General features: G+C 36.9%; 3 protein-coding genes across 5 annotated transcripts; 1 reads left to right on the forward strand and 2 right to left on the reverse strand.

The window, feature by feature from the left end:
* Window position 1: 1 nt before the first annotated feature.
* LOC135680516 (uncharacterized) lies at window positions 2-1,490 on the reverse strand. 2 transcript variants are annotated; one of them, XM_065194483.1, is made up of 2 exons: window positions 965-1,490; window positions 2-877 (listed from the first exon to the last, which is right to left on the reverse strand). In XM_065194483.1, the coding sequence occupies exon 2, from the start codon at window positions 864-866 to the stop codon at window positions 150-152; it is 717 nt and encodes a 238-aa protein (XP_065050555.1). In that variant the 5' UTR covers window positions 867-877; window positions 965-1,490; the 3' UTR covers window positions 2-149. The 2 variants fall into 2 exon arrangements, with proteins under 2 accessions (XP_065050555.1, XP_065050554.1); XM_065194482.1 differs by having other exon boundaries at window positions 2-887; window positions 965-1,489.
* Window positions 1,491-1,809: 319 nt separating this feature from the next.
* Window positions 1,810-6,480, reverse strand: LOC135680517 (transcription factor bHLH128-like). 2 transcript variants are annotated; one of them, XM_065194485.1, is made up of 6 exons: window positions 6,067-6,480; window positions 3,203-3,540; window positions 2,767-2,898; window positions 2,471-2,595; window positions 2,301-2,369; window positions 1,810-2,040 (listed from the first exon to the last, which is right to left on the reverse strand). In XM_065194485.1, exons 1-5 carry the CDS (start codon window positions 6,374-6,376, stop codon window positions 2,345-2,347), a joined length of 930 nt encoding a protein of 309 aa, XP_065050557.1. In that variant the 5' UTR covers window positions 6,377-6,480; the 3' UTR covers window positions 1,810-2,040; window positions 2,301-2,344. The 2 variants fall into 2 exon arrangements, with proteins under 2 accessions (XP_065050557.1, XP_065050556.1); XM_065194484.1 differs by having other exon boundaries at window positions 2,471-2,536; window positions 6,067-6,477.
* Window positions 6,481-16,205: 9,725 nt separating this feature from the next.
* Window positions 16,206-18,471, forward strand: LOC135680518 (F-box/kelch-repeat protein SKIP11-like). The gene is made up of 2 exons (XM_065194486.1): window positions 16,206-16,360; window positions 16,512-18,471. Exon 2 carries the CDS (start codon window positions 16,981-16,983, stop codon window positions 18,253-18,255), a length of 1,275 nt encoding a protein of 424 aa, XP_065050558.1. The 5' UTR covers window positions 16,206-16,360; window positions 16,512-16,980; the 3' UTR covers window positions 18,256-18,471.
* Window positions 18,472-19,109: the final 638 nt, after the last annotated feature.

Below are 19,109 nucleotides of genomic sequence, written 5' to 3' on the forward strand. Positions count from 1 at the left end.
ATAGACAATGTGGAGATCCATTTCACGTAATGATATAATGCATCAAAAGTTCAAGGTTCATAAAGAACATAATTGTATCTTTCTAATTGACTAGAAGACCAAAAAAAACAAAAAAATTGATGATATTAACAGCTCTCTTATTGGCATTTTTATCCTGTCAGACGTTTCTGATGCCACCCTTCATCAAACAACTCTAGCATGGCATCCCCCATCATCAGATCAGAATTCTCCTTCTGTGGCTCAGCACCACCAGCTCCCTTCATCCTCCCTGCTGCACCTTTTCCTCGATCATGATCTCTATCAACACCTTCTCCTTCACCAGCATCAGCATTACCTCCTTCCTCCACCATTCCGATCTTCTTCAGGGCCCCCAGGATCTCCTCACAACTCTTCTCCACCTCCCTCATATCCTCCTCCTCCGGCACCTCCTCCTTGGCCCTCTTCCATTTATGGTCACCTTCGCATCGACTCCTCTGTTTCGTTTCCTGTTCTTCATCCCGTTCCTCCTCCTCATTGCTCGATCCGGACATCACCAGCAGTAGTTGATCGATCACGCCATCGAACTTCTCGGGAAGAGAATCGACAAGGGGGGCAAGCTCATCAATCTTCGTGAAGACTGGTTCGAGCGGCGGGAAGATGAACACCAATATCTTCTCCGTCGTCAGTATTATGCAGTCGAGGAAGGAGAGCCAAGACAGCCATCGCCGCTCCACCGGGCGCACGAAGGGGCCCGCCATGAAGGCCACCAGTCGAGCTAGCAAACCCACGTAGCCATCGAGTTCTTCGATTCGTCCGTAGGACTTGCGGGCGATGGAGACGAGTGAAGTGCCGGAGCTATGCAGTAAGCGCGGCCTGCCTCCGGTCATGGCGGATTCCTCTGATGAACTCTGTAAATTAGATGACGAAGCAATAAGGATTCATGGAAGCAACAAGATGGGAGAACAGCCTCTGCAAGCTTAATTACCAAGGAATTATTAGGCTCCTCTCCGATCTCCATTGCAAGCAATCGTTGCTCTCTGTTACGACCAGGAAGAACTTGAATCGGACTCGATCAAATAGGAGGAAACAAAGACATTGGCGTAGGGAAGACTGGGTGGGAAACAGATCGGGAGAGTCGGAGGCTGTGGTGTGGCTTCTTTTGTGGGGGAAGGTCGTCTTAAAGCAGTACAGATGTTGCGGAAGCGGTGCCCCCGGCCCCACCTCCTTTTCCTCCTCTGCCTGCGCGACACGTCTGCGTTGACAGGTGGGGGCCGCAGCTCGATGACACGGTGCGTAAAGCTTTGTCTATAATATTTATACCATTCATTGCTCTTTTTTCTATTTTTTTTATAAATATTATATTAATTATATACAAAATTAAAAAAAAAATAAAATAAAATGAGAAAATATAATCTAAAATGATATGAACATATGAAATCTACGAAATTAGTCGGTGAAATGATTATTTTTAGTGACATAAAATTATAAATAAAAATTTAAATATTTTTAATGATTCTTTAGATAATAATGGTGACAAAGAATTCAAAATATTCTTCATTCAAACATTAATTCAATGTTTTGGCATTGAAAAAAATTCAAGAATCAAAACCAATGCAATTTGTGGATTATATATATATATATATATATATATATATATATATATATTATAAGTATTTCTTGTATATTTTTATCATAAAAATAATTTATTGTTATATTCTGTAATATCTTAAGTTGGAGAAACAGAAGTGCTATTTAGGTAGGGAAGTTCTGCTGATCATGACATGCATAGCTAAGGTTGATAACATCAGCAACAAAGTGAAATGCATCAGATTCCCACAATTTCAATCCCTAATTTATAAGATGATCAAGAAAAAATATAGGAACAACTACAAACCTCTTTTACATGCTCTTGCAAACACAAAAGATTAAAGACCATTCTTCTGATCTTAATGCAACAACAATAACAGCAAACCATCATGTTATATACACAAGAATGAGACAGTTTCAAGCCTTCTCTTGCCTGCTTGTGCATATGCAATCTTCTTGTTCTTGTTTAAGTTTCTGCAAAAGCAAATGATGTCAGGAGAGGAGATTTGTGTATAATTTTGTCAGCTTATTGGTTTTGTGAATATGCCACATTGTATCATACCAAGTTAGATTCTTAATGATCTTCAGAAACCTAGTTGAACTGTTTATTCACTTAAATTAAGACTGAAATCTCTGATGCAAGTGCTTCTAATGCAATCATTGAATATGAGTGCACTTTGTTTCGATAAGAAATAAGTCTGAGTACAATCGATTTAATATCACTGGAGGCACACCTGGACTTGGCTTTGCAGTTCTTTGATGTACTGTATTGCCAACTCTAACATGTCTGATGTGCTTGTTTGCTGTAAAACATCAAACAGCTCGAACAATCAGTAGTCTGCCTGTTATAGATGGTAGTAACATGAGTTTTACTTCACCTTAAAGGTGTACAAATTTCTATTACCTTGTCCATATTGGGCACAAGATTGTGCAGCTTCTGCAATCTTTTGCTAATTCTTGTTCTCCTTTCCTATCAGGAGAAACAAGAACATTGAAACTGTGCACCAGTGCAACTACCAACCGCATGAACTGGAGAAAAGAAGATACTGGATGGTGGACTAGATGAACAAAAACTACATAGATGCTCTTTTGTGATTTCTCTACCAAGTTTGTAGATGATCAACTCATGTTAAATTTACGAAGAGCACAGTTGTAGTCATGGAGAAAAAGAATTAGGTATTTGGATAAGAATGAGCTAACCCTCTCAGCAATGCTTCGGGGATGGGTTGCACAGCCACGCTTGGCTCGTACTCTACAAGGGACTGAGTCTTGCTGAAGCTGGAGGTACTTCTCGATGCTTGACACCTCTAATGAATTCTTTGATAGGTTAAACTGAAATCAATGAAATATATACTGAATAAGTGTTGAAGAAATTTTTGACAGACATCACACGTCCATAGAACTGAGAAAGTTAAAATAAGCTGGCTCCACATTGAAGAATGTGCATTGAATAACCATTGACAACAACACTTTTTTACTTTCTGCTACCAAGAAAGATGTCCTTTTGATCTCTACCTGATGCATATTCTACTAAAACCAAATGGAAAGACTGATTTCTATAACTGGCATTGTTGTGTATATATGTTTTCTTAGCCTGAAACACTGCCTTGACAAAAGCTCATGCATTTCAGTATACCTGAGAGTCGGTGTTACTCAAACTGGTGAGTATATCCCCGTTGTTGCCTTTAGTTCGCTTGTGAGGAGCAGAAAACATGATTGAATTGCTATCATCCCATGAGCTTAACTGAAAATTGCCAGAGATAAAAGATTGTTCGACATGTGCGGTTGCCTCGTCTGAGCTGCTGTCACAGTCGACATCCTCTCCTATCTCTGGAATGCTCATTTCAGAGATATGCGAGAGTGTGTCCTTCCTTGAAAAGCTCCACTGGGACCTCAACCTTCTACTTGCCACTGTGTGCGCACCACCATTGCCGGTCCGAGAGTAACTTCCAATTCCACTAGGGGAAGATAGACCTATGAGTTAAAGATAAATCAGTTAATGATGAATTCTAAGAGATCCTTAGAATTGTAAGCCTCCTACATATAGAAGCATCGCTAACATTTTCCTTCCCATGCAATTGCTGAAAGTCCAAAATGAAATAGTTCATCAAAGCTCGAGATGATTCTCGTCACATTTGCTTAAAAACAAGCTAAAAAAGCAATTAAACCTCTTTATGAGTAATTAACACAAACTGGAGTCTTTACTTGGAAACAAGAAATGCACCATATCCTCTGAAAAGAATGAACTGTGAATACAGATTTTTCCTTGTGGGCACACTAGGAAGCATGAATTACTAATCCATGTTGGGTCTCTGCCTGACATGTTGCTCTTAGGGTACTCGTTAGATGTGTCACATAATTCCTCAAGGCATTCTATTCATTAAATAATTACAAAAATAGCATACTTTGAGATATTTGAGAGAAATAAACTTTGCTTTTTCTTGAATATCGATTCCCTGATACTTTAAGAGATGGAATTTTATGCTACTTATATTAAGCATCAAACTGCGATCAATGAAGTCCACAAAATGATCTAAGCTCAATATGAAAAGCTCTTGGTGTTTTTTCTGCATTCTTGAAGACCTATAGTAAAAACAACTTTCCTTCATGATGAATAAATAGGTTAGCAATGGCATTTAGTTGTTACCATCTACCAAGGAAACAAACTGTCCTAACACTACAGATTATTTGTCATAAACAAATGGCAAGCTTAATGTTCTATGGCATTGTATAATTCATTTTAGTTGATCTACCTGCACCCTATCGTATTCTGTTATTTCAAGATTTTGAATATCAACACATCCATATTAATTTTCCATATGCAAATCCATGTTTCGATACAAGAATAGCAGCAAAATTAGATGTGTCAAGATATCCATATTGATTTGACATTTGAAAGGAAGATGCAAAATTTCAACAAGAAAAACCAAACAATCCAACTTTTAAAAAGATATAGCCACAGACATTAATCAACTTCAGAGGTTGAACAAAAAATCAAATAGTAAATGCTTGCTAAATGAAAATGTAGAACTATTCAGAAAAGTTAACCATCATCCCTAATATGCTACTGTGCTCAAACATAGATTTCATGTGTTCAATGAAATGTGCATTATCTAGAATGAAATCAGGTCGAACACTAACTCACTAAGTACACTTTTGATAGATATGCACGGTTGCACAGAAAAATCATATGAACTATTAAATCATAATGGAATACCAGGAATATCTCATTACATGTTTGCTACCAAACATCATCTAATAAACAAAAGATGAAGAAAAGGATCATTGATCATACAGAGCTTTACAAAATTATAGGTTTTTAAACTTCATCATACAAGAAGAGTAAATATGCCTCTTTGCACTTTTTTTAGTGAGCATCATCTATCACAACATTCCCTATCAAGTGACACTTCTGAACATGCATTTACTACTCGAAGCACTCAGATATTGCTAACTTGAAACTCAAGAGTTAATTGTAAGCATGGGACAAGAAGTTAAATTACATCCACGGCTTAAAAACCTTCCACATTACATGTATCTTATTTCATATTAAACTATATATCCAACCAGATAATTTGGCGATGTGTATCTGGGATCTCTTACCTCAGGTGGAGGGTTCGAAACATCACACTAAGGTTTCATGCTCCCAGTGGCCTTTCACCCGATGTCATAGTTGTCTCCCTAGTCATATAACTTCAAAATGACATCTGCATTCTATTACCACTACAAATTTTCGTGATCAAACAAATATGCGCTATGCATCATAATTAACTAGTCCAAGATGATCATCACAAGCAACTCGATCTATTTAATGGAGGCTGAGCTCTGATACCATAATTTTATCCATTGTGATCTAGAAGATCGGTCACGAAAACAACCTTTTCATTTATTTACAACTATAAACTGAGTCTACCGGGATGTTCTTTTAATCATTAATTATCGTTTTCAGATCCCTGTAACATAATAGTGATGCAATTTGCCACCTTGTTCTTGTGTGACAGAAGCAATAAAAGGAGGAAAAGCTTAGCAAGCATAACAGGGTGATGACAGAATCAAATGATCCATCAATGGGGCAAATGAACCTAACCATGTCGCCTTGCTGGGGCCCCAAAACAAGTAGCCCCCCTACCGCAACCTTGTTCTCTTTTTCCCTGAGTTGTCTACGACTACCGTGCCTTCATTGCCATCGTTATCATGTCGCCATTGACGAAGTTTACTGCCCATCCCCAGCCATGTAGCCTACGTAGATCGAGTTCATTCAACCTGCACGGCCGGTCAACCTCGGCCTCACTAAAACCAACCGCAGCGGCAGAGACGGCGCCGTCACGATGCAACGGAACGCCGTCTTCAGACCACTCTTTGCTTCCCGCGTCTCTGCATCGAGACGGCGGTTTCCGGTGACAGGGAAACGGGCTCCCGGCCCGGCTCGCCACTAAATGGAAACGGGGAGGGAGGAAGGAGAGCGGGAGAGAGAAGGGGGGGGGGGGAGAGGATGCGAACCGTGATCCATTAAGAGACGAGAGAAGAACCCCGCGGGCGAGCTACTGTGGCGGACCAAGGCCGGCCCGCCGGCGACCTTCGCGGCGAGATCCACTGCCGCGTGTACCTCATCCGGCTCGTACGGTCCCCGCGGCCCCTGGTCCGAGCCGCGGCAGCTCGACGAAGAGTCCTCCCCGGCGGGCGCGAACCGGCTGATCCCCCCCCCTTCCGACGCGACCCCGGCGAGCAGCGACCTGGGATCCGAGCCGTACCGGGAGAGCCCGAGCCCCGACGCCTCCAGCTCGTTCCCGTCCGTCGGCGATCGGTTCATCTCGCGCAATCGAAGCAAGCAAAGCGATCAAAACGCCGCCTTTGGCTTGCGCTTCGCCGAAGAAGAAGAAGAAGAAGCAGCAGCAGTAGCAGTAGCAATGAGCGAAGCAACGCGAGCAAAGGGAGGCTTATTTGTACGCCGGAACGAACCCAAAGAACACCGGTTATGTCTAAACACTTTGAAGTGGGGCCCAACCAACATGGGCTTTTGGTTGGCTGTTCCTTTCCGTGGGTAGGTAATCAGGGGACGGGGGCGTTCCTCATTCTATATCGATTGCCTTGCATGTGAAGGATGTGACGGCTAATAGGAATCTTGATTTGGGTAATGGGGGCTTAACAGCAATAATTAAGTGTTTAATGACGTGTGTTTTGGGGGGAGATCACATGCTCACAGCCATGGCAATGTTGGGGACATCGAAAAGGCCATTAAAATATTATTATAATATTTTATTTTTTGAGTTTAGGTTTGGATTGTAAAATCAAAATCTTACTTTCATCCAAAAGCTTAAGCTTTTAGATATAAATAAATAAATAAAAAATTAAGATGCTGTCGGAATATCTAAAGTCATGCTTAATTAATTTCTAGATATTATTAGGTTGAGTCATCCATCCGTCACCCACATGTGAGATGACGTAAGGTCTTATGTCATGGCATTGATAAAAAATTAATATGTATTTTTTTTTTACCTTTTTATTGTTCAAATAAAAGAATTCTATATGTTTCTTATTTATAATTTATTCAAACGTATATACTTTCTGCATTAGATTATTTATAATTCTAAAAATTAAATTATGAATGTTAGGAATATCATGAAATTATAATATATTTGATAAAATATACTAATTTTGCATGGTATCCCATAAATGCTTTTATTGGATTAAGCTTTTGAGATTAATAGTCATCCGATCAAACTATTTATCATAGAATATATTAAGAGTTTGAATCATGTATTTGTCCTTCTTTCCTCAAATAAAAATACTCGTATAATACTTAATTTTTTATTTGGGTTTGCACCATGTTCGTAATCAATTAATTCAAATGTCATAATACATAATATAAATCTCACGATCTTTATAATTAATATTTTTACTAAATAAATTTTAATTAAAATATACTTTGATCTATCGATCGATCGACGATTCAGTAGATATTTTGAATTTATAATTAGCTATATTCCAATAAATTATTAATTTAAAATTAATTTTTCAATCATATTTTCTTTATCACTAATGAATGTAATAATTCGGTTGTCTTCATTAATTAATTTTAAATTATTTATTAAATTATTATTAAATATTATAATAATATAAAGTTTTAAATTATCTATTAAGTTATTATTAAATATCATAGTAATCTGATGATTTTAGTGGGAGAGGGGATTTTAAAGACTCCAAAATAAAGAAGAAGATTAACTTCAGTGTGGCGTCAGTCATCTTTCCCTTCCTTTCTTAAACTATTTCTTTCAATATTATTATCTCATTACTGTGATGGCTTAACGCAAACAATTATATTTTTAACAAAATTCTAGAACACATGTTCTAGCAAAAAAAAAAAAAAATAGCTCTGAAAGTCGATTAGATATCCAAACCTAAATTTGAACGAAAATATTTTGTGTATAGTTGAGCACTTTTTTTGTTTCCTGATAAGAAAAAATAAATTTCACATCTTAAAATTTAGTAAAAGATCAAGTAATATAATTAATATGATATCACGAGGATGATTTTTCCTTATTGATTCTTTTAATTAGAAATACAATGTGATATTTTTAATATCCTATTTGATAAACGATCTTAATATTATTTAATCAATTTAATCAACTATGTGAAACTCAAATTTCAACAATTCACTTGTCTTAATTCAAGTCACAATAAGACTCAGAATAATTCTTACTCAAATAAGGGCAATCGTAGTATTTAAGAGGCATGCACTCGTTTAAAGGGAACTAAAAAAGTTTTCAATGAGAGTCCAACCGGCAACCTTATAATAGAGAAGAGAAGAAAGAAGAAGGGAGAAGGAGAATTATGCAGGAGTAGCTCATCCTTCCCGTAGAAGCTTTCTTTCTAAGATTCTAATAGCTAAAGCTCCTCGTCAAAGCTTCATCTAGCTATTGCGAGAAGTTCCTAAAGCTTACAAGATACTATTCAAATCTCATGAGGTTCCAATAATAAGAGAGAATGAGGAGATGAAACTAATATTGATGGGGAACTATCTAGAGTACCGAAGTGTTGTTCAAAGACAACTTATATATTTATACATCTACAAGTTTTCTAACACACTTTTATCATGTTATGTCAAGTTTTATAGTTAGCATTTTAATTTTACAAATAATAGAAATTGTTTTCTTTTGGTTTTACGCTTAGTCTTTTTACGATGGTTTTCTCCTATATCAAACTTTCATCCAAAAGGTAGTATTGAGTAGATAAATTATCGAACTTGAATCTCATATAGATTAGGTGATATCAGAGCAACGATCTTACATATGTTGACCATGAGAAAAGGATATAAAAAATCGAGTGAAAAACTAAAGGAGTTGTATTTCACGCCATGATCACCCAGAAGAAGAAACACTGATGGGACGACAACTAATAATCTAATAACCTTGGCTGACCTCACTACCCAAATGGGAGTACTAGCCCAGCATATAGAGATTATAATGGGCTAGATATAAGTCCAAACCAATTATTCTATAACAAAGGATGACTAAGTAAGGAACGTCACAATAAAAATCTCTTTGAGATGCACAACTACGAAGAATATATTGTTAAGCAAAACATTACAGTAAAGACTAGACCCTTTCATAGAGGCTCACATCGACGTATTCTCATATGATAACTCGATCAATGATGAGGTATTACACTCATTTAGATTAACTTGATATTTATTTTGATCTATATGACTAACAATGAGGATAGGGTGATACTTGCATGACTCAAGTTAATTAAACATATGCTTATATGATGACAAGTCTAATTTCAAATCAATAATGATTAAAGGGACTAATCCTGCTTATCTTAAAGAAAGATACAAGAAGTAGCACTACCTTAACTAAGGAAGGGACCAATTTGTGTAAGAATAAATCATTGAGTTTTGACGATAAGTAGAAGTACCTGAAATAGTGTGCGTAGATAGCATGGCCAGCCATAATACTACAGATGGAAAGAGAAGAAGCTTCAAAGCAAGATTTAATATGATGTAAATTATCTAATTGGGAGAGCCCTAATCGAGGACCATCTAAACACTATTCAACTAGTTTTATTGATCTATATTCAAAGGTCTTTTAAAGACTTGAAGTCTTGTTTAGTCAATCAAAGTCCAAATTCTAACAATTCATTCACTTTAATCCAAGTCCTTCTAACAATTCATTCACCTTAATCCAAGTCCTAACTCAAATTAGGACAACCTATATACAAATAGGGATAGTCACCAACTAAGCGGGTACAATAGTCCTACAAGAAAAGTATTAATTATACGTGCCATAAGATAAGTCCTTAAACCCTAAGGATTGGGCCACCTCTCCCCCTATAAAATAAGATGTGTGCAGAAGTTTCTAATAAGAGTCTAACTGGGCCTAGCTATACTGACCTCAGAATAAAAAAAAGATACAGGAAAATTCACAACTTATCTTTCCCACCACAAGATATGGAGATTCTGCAAAGAGAGAGGAGGAGACAGTAATGATACACGAACTATCAACAGCACCTTAGTGCTATAAAAAACAATCTATATTCTTACACATATATAACATATATAAGTTTAAGGAAACTTCTTTGGTTTGGCTTGTAAGATGTTGGGATTGCATCATGACAAAGATGGTGATATTTGGTAGTGCATGCATGGTACATGCAAGCTCATAGCAACACTTGTTTGGCTTGTGATTGGTCCAAATAAAGGTCTAAGATATTGTTCTTCGATCTTTCCTTTTTACCTTTAATGCAGTGTAATCAAGTAACCAACTTTTAGCATATGTTTCTGACTTGGGTTCAAAATATAATTATTAATTACTCTAAACAGAATAAAAAAAAAGTTCCAATTTGCAATCCAACTATTTTGCTTCTCTCTCTCTCTTAAGATAATACATCACTATAGAATAACAAGAGTTCTAACCCTCGATCTATAAGAAAGAGATTCAGCTTTAGCATATTGCTAAGGTGAATCGTCTCACTAGAGCTGCCATGGCCATTAAGATTTGAGATTTTTGTTAGCCTTTTTGTATCTTGGATTAGAACAGTATGATGCTGCTAACCTTCGACAGCAAAATGGTTTAGGATGAACTGCTTTTGATGTAGATTGTTCCTGTCATCTTATCGTTGCTTCCGTTCCCTTTGTTTGATGTCATAGGAACCAAGAGCAGCTCAGCTGTTCTGAAGTCAAAGATCACTTGGTCGGGTAAGGAGGAGGACATGCTCCATCGTTGGGAATATGATCTTTGGATTCTCTTCCTCTTCTGAATCCTATTTTTCCCGGTGGCCATTTTGGTGGCATCTTGACACAATCATAATGAGGTTAACCATTCTGTGTTACCAGAAAATATAGATGGACCCATTTGTGATCATTGAATCAGATAAGCGTTACGATCAAATCTTCCGATGAGAGAAAAAGCATTAAACTTTGGGATATTATAACCCATGCAATTCATGTCCAATGGTAGGTTGGGCTTAATACTATTATTCGTTCACAATCCAGTTTAGTGAGATAGCTGATCCATAAACCTTTTGGCGTATGAAGTACTGAGGAATTGGACATGAGGCAAAGGTTAGAGGTGTTGCATGGACTGCTAATACTTGGATTCATTTGTGGCTTATACGTGATGAAATAAACATAACCAATGCTGCCAGCACTCGTTCTCACTGCTTTGATTTCTACTTCTATTGTTGCATTTGATTCTCTCTTCAAGTTTTGAAGTTGTGAACACACTTCGATGAGAAGAAATTGGAAGAAAAAAATCACATACTTGTGCTGAATTATCCAACAGCTATGAAATCCTTTTTCACTGTTTCCATGTTGATGTATCTATCCATGGGTTTCTCTGCTAAAAAACAAGATCCATGTGAGCTTATGCTGTCAATGTCTGTGTTTTAGGAGAGTTCATAACTTTTCTCTGATCATACAAACAAAGCTAGAAGTTATTGTTTCCAGCAATCTAAATTAACCAATATATCTATGATAGATACTATGAGTTTATATAATATTTATTTATTTGGTGGAAAAATAAAAATAATTCTTAGTTCTGACAATTCCTACCATCCCAATATATCCTTTAGATGATTGCTCGAATAATGATGTAAAGTGTACAATTAACATTAAGGTCTATTATATTTTATGGCTATTATGTAGATCTAATCTTGTTTTAATGTAATCAATTTTAACTCTAGATAAAATAATATAAGGAGTAAAGATCTAAGGAGTTTTAGATACATCAAATTACTAGAGTTTTCAATTCAAATTAATTGGTAATAAACATTTATTAGATATATACCGACAACATCAGTGACTTCTATGAGTGATATAAATAATTTAAAAATAAAAATAAATATATTTATTAAATCATATTTTGAGTGTTCGAAGTGAATATCGAGTCAAAATTGAGATCGTACTTCATGTCGGTCTTTAAGTGATGTAAGGTCGGAAAAAGAGAAATTCAAGTGAAACTCTTTGAAAATGCATTAAGATATACTCGACAAAATCATCTTTTGAATGCTTGAGTTAGTTTAAATTTAAATGATTTAGTACTGAAATATTTTAGATACCTAAAAACATACTTGAGGGATCTTTTATAGTTAATATATGAGATAATTGTATTTGAGATCGTGATTAAATATAGGATGGTAATGCACTTACTATGGTGGTTATCGTGATCACGTAACATCAAACTTAAAAGACGTGGGGGTGATGTTCGACTAAGTTAGCATTTTTACTCACGCAACTGACTAGATAAAAGATGACATATTAGTTCAGCAATAATGACATGTTGACTGATCGAAGATGATGTGTAAACCATATGGACATAAAATATTCACATGTCATAATTCTCGTATCAACATTATCTATCTATTTAACTAAAAAATATTATCTTATAGAGCTCAATAACCAAAAATATATATATAATTATATTTTCACACTTAAAAACTAAAGATGTGTAGCAAAAAACTTTTTATATATATAAACTTTGTCCATAGGATCCAAAAAAGAGATATTCAAATGAAACTTTTTGAAAATACATTGGGATATACTCGATAAAATATTTTCGATACTTAAATTAGTTTAAATTTAAATGATTTAGTCAAGTGTATCGAATCTATACGAGGGCAAGAGTATCGAAATATTTTAGATACCTAAAAACATGCTTGAGGGATCTTTTATAGTTAATATATGAGATAATTATATTTGAGATCGTGATTAAATATCAGGATGGTAATGCACTTACTATGGTCATTATCGTGATCACGTAACATCAAACTCGAAAGACGTGAGGGTAACGGTCGACTGAGTTAGCATTTTTAATCACGCAACTGACACATCAATCATATAAGGGTTGACGTGTTGACTAGGTGAAAGATGATATGTTAGTTCAATAATAATAACATGTTGACTAACCGAAGATGATGTGTAAACCACATAGAAATAAAACATTAACGTATTAACATTATCTATCTATTTAACTAAAAAATATTATCTTATAGAGCTCAATAACCAAAAAAATCTATATAATTATATTTTCACACTTAAAAACTATAGATGTGTAGCAAATATATATATATATATATATATATATATATATATATATATAAACTTTGTCCATTTTGTTATCACATTAACAGTGGTCAATGGTTTAGGTGTCTCCATCAAAAAAAATTAATTAGGTGTGCGCCATTATTGATTTGGATGCATAGGCACGACTCTTTGACTTCTTATTCTTCGCCATGACTTTGCTTCCTTTATTTAGTGGCCATCCCTCCATTAATGTAATAGACATACTTTGACAACCAAATCTGAGTCAGATATGATAGTTATGCGTACACATAATATTATTTTTTTTAGAAAAAGAAAAAGAGAATTATCTTACCATATGTTCTCATCATTAATAAATAATGACAGCATATTAATGATCAAACTAAGGTTGGAAGCAAGAGATTGACTTTGTTGATTAATGATCAAGGCTACTCGCTCTCTCTCTCTCTCTCTCTCTCTCTCTCTCTCTCCTCTTCCTCGAAAATTGACCCAAGGAAGTGTGAGAAACCTCCTACTACTCATCCTCTTTGTCTTCTTGTTCTTGGTGATTTAGTTTGTCATGGTGACATCTAAGTTTCATCTAAAAGAATGATAATAATTACTTGCACGCAAGTGTTGTTTTTTTCTTTCTTGGTTGGTGATGTGAAGGGATTAGAGAAGTCAAATAAGAAAAATATGTGTAGTTTCTTGATGTCATTGCTTAGATCACTGGTTTCTCTTCTGTCTTCCCCACATTCATCTTTCATCTACTTTCTTTCGATTTTTCGAGGAAAAAAAAAAAGGGTAAATGTTAGAGTTAAAAATAAGGGCAAGAAAGACATATATTAAACATGAAGAAATCAATTTAAACCAATGATATTTATGATATGAGAGGATTGAATGAAAAATAAAAAAATAAAAATGACATCTTAAAAAGAAAAAAAAAACAAAAAAGGAGGGTTGCATATCAAACCTTTTGAATTGACTTTGCTTTGGGTGTGAATTAGTGGCATGATGCTCACAAGGTTGCAGCTCATCAATCAATTTGGGAATTAGATCCTCCAACAAAACCTTTACATGATTGACAGGACCAAAGGATCATATTCCTCAAGATAGTAACTCAATTGATGCAGACTTTGTGAGACTTTACTTTTTATTATAATTTTTTTGAGTGCCACAATGTCAACAAAAAAAAAGCATATTCTATTCCATGTTTGATTTGATGGTTTTGAGTTCTTTGGTTGTTGTTTAGAGTTCAACTAGTAAAAAAAATATATTATTATTTTTAATTAATCAGATTTATCGTGTATGTCATGTCAGCATTTTGAAAAACGATGAAAATCTATCTCTAAATAATTTTTTATTAAAATAATAATTATAAATTTACAGTTACTTTAGATGCATATCATCATGCCAAACTCATTAAACAATTTTTTTTTACGTACATAAAGAATACAAACATTAGCTAAACTATCGAATGAATTTTAGTAGACGTTCGATATAGACCATTGTAAGAATACAAACAATCTTTTTTACCCTTGAGCTATGACCCTCCTATCGCATCCTCTAAACTTATTTATCACTTCCAAATATGACAATAAAAAACATATTGTTTTACATTAATTTCATCATGTTAAGTTCACGATAAAGATTATATCAAAAATAATATATGTCATCCTAAAGAGACTATTTTCATAATTAAAACTACGATAACCTGATCATAAAGAAATAATCTTACCATAAAAGATCAATATACACAATCTTCAACCTGGAGCAAGGAGATTGGTTCTATCAATCACTTGAACACTGATCACCTAATAACCTAGATGGGAAAGGAACAATCTTACGAATTCTCCGGCTGTCAACGTTCATCAAGGAAAGAACAGATAGGGTTTCGATCGATCAGGCCCACTCAGATTTGAGCGGTCCTAATCCAAGCCATGTCAAGTCATCGTGAAAGATAAGCATGCATGAACCTGTTCTAAGATAGCTTGTCATCTTCATTCATTCTCTCTTCTGGTTGACCAGCCTTTTCATGGAGAACAGAAGCTGTGACCACTGCAGCTCTTCTTTGCTAGTGGTTTAGGTGCTGATGCATCTTTGATGCCATTGTATTCTCCACAATGCGTCGATGGATGATTGATGAACAAGTGCTGATTCTTGTGCTTGTTTTATGATCTCAACTACTATCGTCATAATTTAGATGGTTCAATGTTTCTTTAAACAAGTGTTCCCTTTTTTCCATAAAATAATAGAAATTTATCGTATGAGAAAATATTATATATATATATATATATATATATATAAAGATAAAATCATATTTAAAATAGTATAATAATAATAATAATAATAATAATAATAATAATAATATCTTAAAAGGATAAAAACAAATCGGCACGCATCCAATTCGTAAGATTTGACAGCTTACCAACCTGTCTCATTGACTGATGTGATCCTCCAGCAGGGGCCCAACAGGCCCAATTAGGCCCATCATGGATCCGCGTCCCTCGTGCCACCCTGGCTGCACCAATCATGCTCGCGCACGCGGGATATGGGTTGGTGGCACCAAAGCAAAGGAGAAAGAAGGGTAAGAGTTTGGGTAACCAATGCAATCGGGAGTGTGACACCGATCGATCGCTTAGCTATTCTGCAAGTGGCCTAACTTTAGTGCAGCAAAGTCGCGTCACCTCCAACCCCCCTCCCTCCTCCTCCTCCTCCGCCTCCTTTTTCTCCCTGAAGCTTTTTGATCTTTCACCGCGTGCACCCACCAGATCTGGTGGCGGAAAGAGCCCCCCATTGGCTTCTTCAATGCCAAGGGAAGCGGATGAGACCCAGAGCTGCAACATCTGATTGCCACTGTTCTCAGAGGCAGAGGGAAGAGAACAACAAGCAGCGCCGTGAACTCTTCTGTGCCAATGGTGAGATTTGGATCAGAATTGTTTCTGTCGGTCTTCGTAAGTATTTATTGATCATGCTGTGGCAAATGTTGATGGAGGAGGGTTCGGTTTCCGTGTGGGACCCACCATCATCTGGAAAATTCACACATTTTTATTGAGAGAATTTATTGACTCAAAAACAAAAGAAAAAAAGAACTCGGAAATAAAAAAGGCCGAAGAGTGGGTTGGGAGAAGGGGAGATTGGGAAGAAGAAGAAGAAGAGAGAGGAGGGAGGGTGGGTGGTTGTTCTGAGAAGAATAAAGAGTGTGGTTTAGTTCCCAAAGGGGCCTTCTTTCCTCTTTTTTCTCCACTTCGTATGCTTCCTTCCCCAAAACCAATCGTAAGTTCCCGTCTTTCCTTCTCCCTGTTTGAGATCTCCATCTCCTGTCCCCCTCTTTGCTGTGTAGTTTTTCCCTCGGTCGATAGAAAATGAGTTTTGTCTCGGTTGAAGGATGCTAAAGAAGCGGTATATCTTTTGCAATTGGTCGCAGGGGGTCAAGTCCGACGGAGAAGAAACGAGTTAGCGAGTAAAGTTTGTGTCTTTCATCTGGGATCTTCGTTCGATGGGCTGAATTTTTCGATCGGGTTCTTGATTTCTTTTCTAATCTTCTAATAGAAGATTCATGAAGTCGGTCCGATGAGATTGGTGGATTGCATTTTTCGTCATGCGGGTCGATGATTCGTCGATTTTGGCTCTTTAGCATAGCAGAAGAGAGCCAGAGATCCGACCCTTGTGGGTTTTATGTCGATCCATGCATTCGATTTTTAAGCATCGATTCTGGATCTCGTTTCAGTGGAATAGCACAAACAAAAATTGCCTCTTTACCGGTTGGAAGGGGTTTAATTTTAGTCCTAGTCCTGTTTCGGGTATGGATTATACCTTGTAAGGGTAAATAGGGATCTCAAGTTGTTCCCTGTTCGAAATATTAGGGTTTCTCGTTTGGTTCGTGATTTGGAGCTATGTTGGAAGACCGCCCTTATTTGATCTCCAGGGTGTTCGAAAGCACCTCTGAGCAAGAATCCAATTGGAGTTTCTTGGCATGCCATTTCCACGAGTCCTTGGACAGCAAGAAACGCCTACTAGATGAGGAATTGGAAGAAGAAGAAGAAGTAGAGAATCGAGCTAAGAGGAAGAAGTCACTGCAGCAATCCAATACCTCTGATACCCAAGGTACGAAGCGGCCTCTTGATGATTCTAATGGTTCCAACAACTTCAACCGGCTCACCGGGGATATAATCATTAACTGTCTTCTGCATCTCTCTCGGTCCAATTACGGTGCTGTTGCATCTGTCAACCATGTCTTCCGCTCGTTAATTCGGAGCGGAGAGGTCTACCAGGCGCGCCGCCAGCTGGGAGTCACCGAGCATTGGGTCTATTTCTCATGCAGCGCCCTCGAATGGGAGGCATATGATCCCTACCGTGGACATTGGATTAGGGTTCCAAAGATGCCTGGTAGTCCTACCGAAAACTTCATGCTCTCAGATAAGGAGTCGCTTGCCGTGGGCACTGAGCTTCTTGTTTTTGGCCAGGAGTTGAACTCATACATCGTACAGAGATACAGTATTCTGACGAATTCTTGGTCACCTGGAGTTGTAATGAATTCACCTAGATGTTTATTTGGATCTGCTAGTCTTGATGGGAAAGCTATTGTAGCCGGTGGCACCCATGGTCGCACTATTTTGAGCACCGCAGAACTCTACAATTCGGAGACTCAAACCTGGGAGACGTTGCCTAATATGAGTAGAGCACGGAAGATGTGTTCAGGGGTATTCATGGATGGAAAGTTTTATGTAATTGGCGGAATAGATAGTGATAACAAGGTGTTGACATGTGGGGAGGAGTATGATCTGAAGCGATGCTCATGGCGGTTAATTCCAGACATGTCCGCTGGTCTCAATGGTGCGAGTGGTGCACCTCCACTCGTTGCCGTCGTGAACAATGAGCTTTATGCAGCTCATTATGCCAATAAGGTGGTGTTGAAGTACAACAAGGAGAATAACACATGGGTAACATTGGGAAAGTTGCCTGAGAGATCTGTCTCGATGAATGGTTGGGGTCTTGCATTCCGAGCATGTGGTGAGCAGCTAATAGTAATTGGTGGCCAGCGAGGATGTCATGGAGGAATGATCGAGCTAAATTCTTGGGTTCCAAATGGAGGGCCACCTGAGTGGGACATGATTGCTAGCAAGCATTCGGGTAGCTTTGTTTATAACTGTGCCGTGATGGGCTGCTGATTTCTCTAATTCATGGTGACCATACTGTACTTCTTGCAAGAAGAATGCATGGCACTGGCTTGTAAGAGTATGTAGCATAAAATGCTAATTCTGCAGTTGTTTCTTCCCTTTTCTGAAATTTCAACTGAAATGATAGTTCAACAGAGTTCTGTCATCAATGTAATCCCTGATTTTGTCATTTTTATATTCAGTCATTACTCCTTCCATTTGTTTTAATTTTGAAACCATTTTAGTCATTTTAAGATATAGGATCATGCATGAGAATGTCAGATTAATAATTTGATGCTGTTATTTTTTTAGATTTCTTTTGATCTGAGATGGGGTTCTTTTTTTATTTCATGTAGTATTGGTTAAATGGTTCCAAGTGATAGCTTTTGGCTAGACGAAAATAACAGAATTCTTATGGTCTTTGGTATTTTATGGCTAGCAAACTGTTTCTATCTTCTTTGCATTGAACAATAACTTTTGTATAAACAGAATGCTGATGCCACTATTCTTTCATTGTGATTGACCATTACTGCATCACCATGATCCATTGGACCTTGTAAAACCTCTGTTCTTATCTAGTGCTAGAAAGTCACATATGTTGTTAATCTCCCATTTTTATCAAATAAATGCTCTGATGGGTCAAAATCAGCAATCAAGCCTCTGATCTTTGCTTTGTTTCTGTTCTGAAATTTGAAAAAAAAAAATGGTGTCAAGTTTGATGCGCCACAAATGAGTTACAGTGATCGAAAAAGTGATCAAATTACAGACTAGACATAATTTGGCAACTGAGTTGGTTCTTTGAAACTGCAGAATCTAATATATTAGTAACTGCATTTTGTCTTTGAGATAGTCACACTCGAATCTGT

The sequence above is a fragment of the Musa acuminata genome, chromosome BXJ1-8 (genome assembly GCF_036884655.1).
Source record: "Musa acuminata AAA Group cultivar baxijiao chromosome BXJ1-8, Cavendish_Baxijiao_AAA, whole genome shotgun sequence".
NCBI classification, from domain to species: domain Eukaryota; kingdom Viridiplantae; phylum Streptophyta; class Magnoliopsida; order Zingiberales; family Musaceae; genus Musa; species Musa acuminata.

Coding starts and splice junctions, on each gene's coding strand:
- LOC135680516 (XM_065194482.1), bottom strand. CDS start 997: ATGGAGATCGGAGAGGAGCCTAATAATTCCTTG. Junction 888..964: donor AGGAGCCTAATAATTCCTTG/GTAATTAAGCTT, acceptor TCTAATTTACAG/AGTTCATCAGAGGAATCCGC.
- LOC135680517 (XM_065194484.1), bottom strand. CDS start 6,376: ATGAACCGATCGCCGACGGACGGGAACGAGCTGGAGGCGTCGGGGCTC. Junction 2,899..3,202: donor TGAGTAACACCGACTCTCAG/GTATACTGAAAT, acceptor CATTGATTTCAG/TTTAACCTATCAAAGAATTC. Junction 2,370..2,470: donor TTGTGCCCAATATGGACAAG/GTAATAGAAATT, acceptor GATGTTTTACAG/CAAACAAGCACATCAGACAT.
- LOC135680518 (XM_065194486.1), top strand. CDS start 16,981: ATGTTGGAAGACCGCCCTTATTTGATCTCCAGGGTGTTCGAAAGCACC.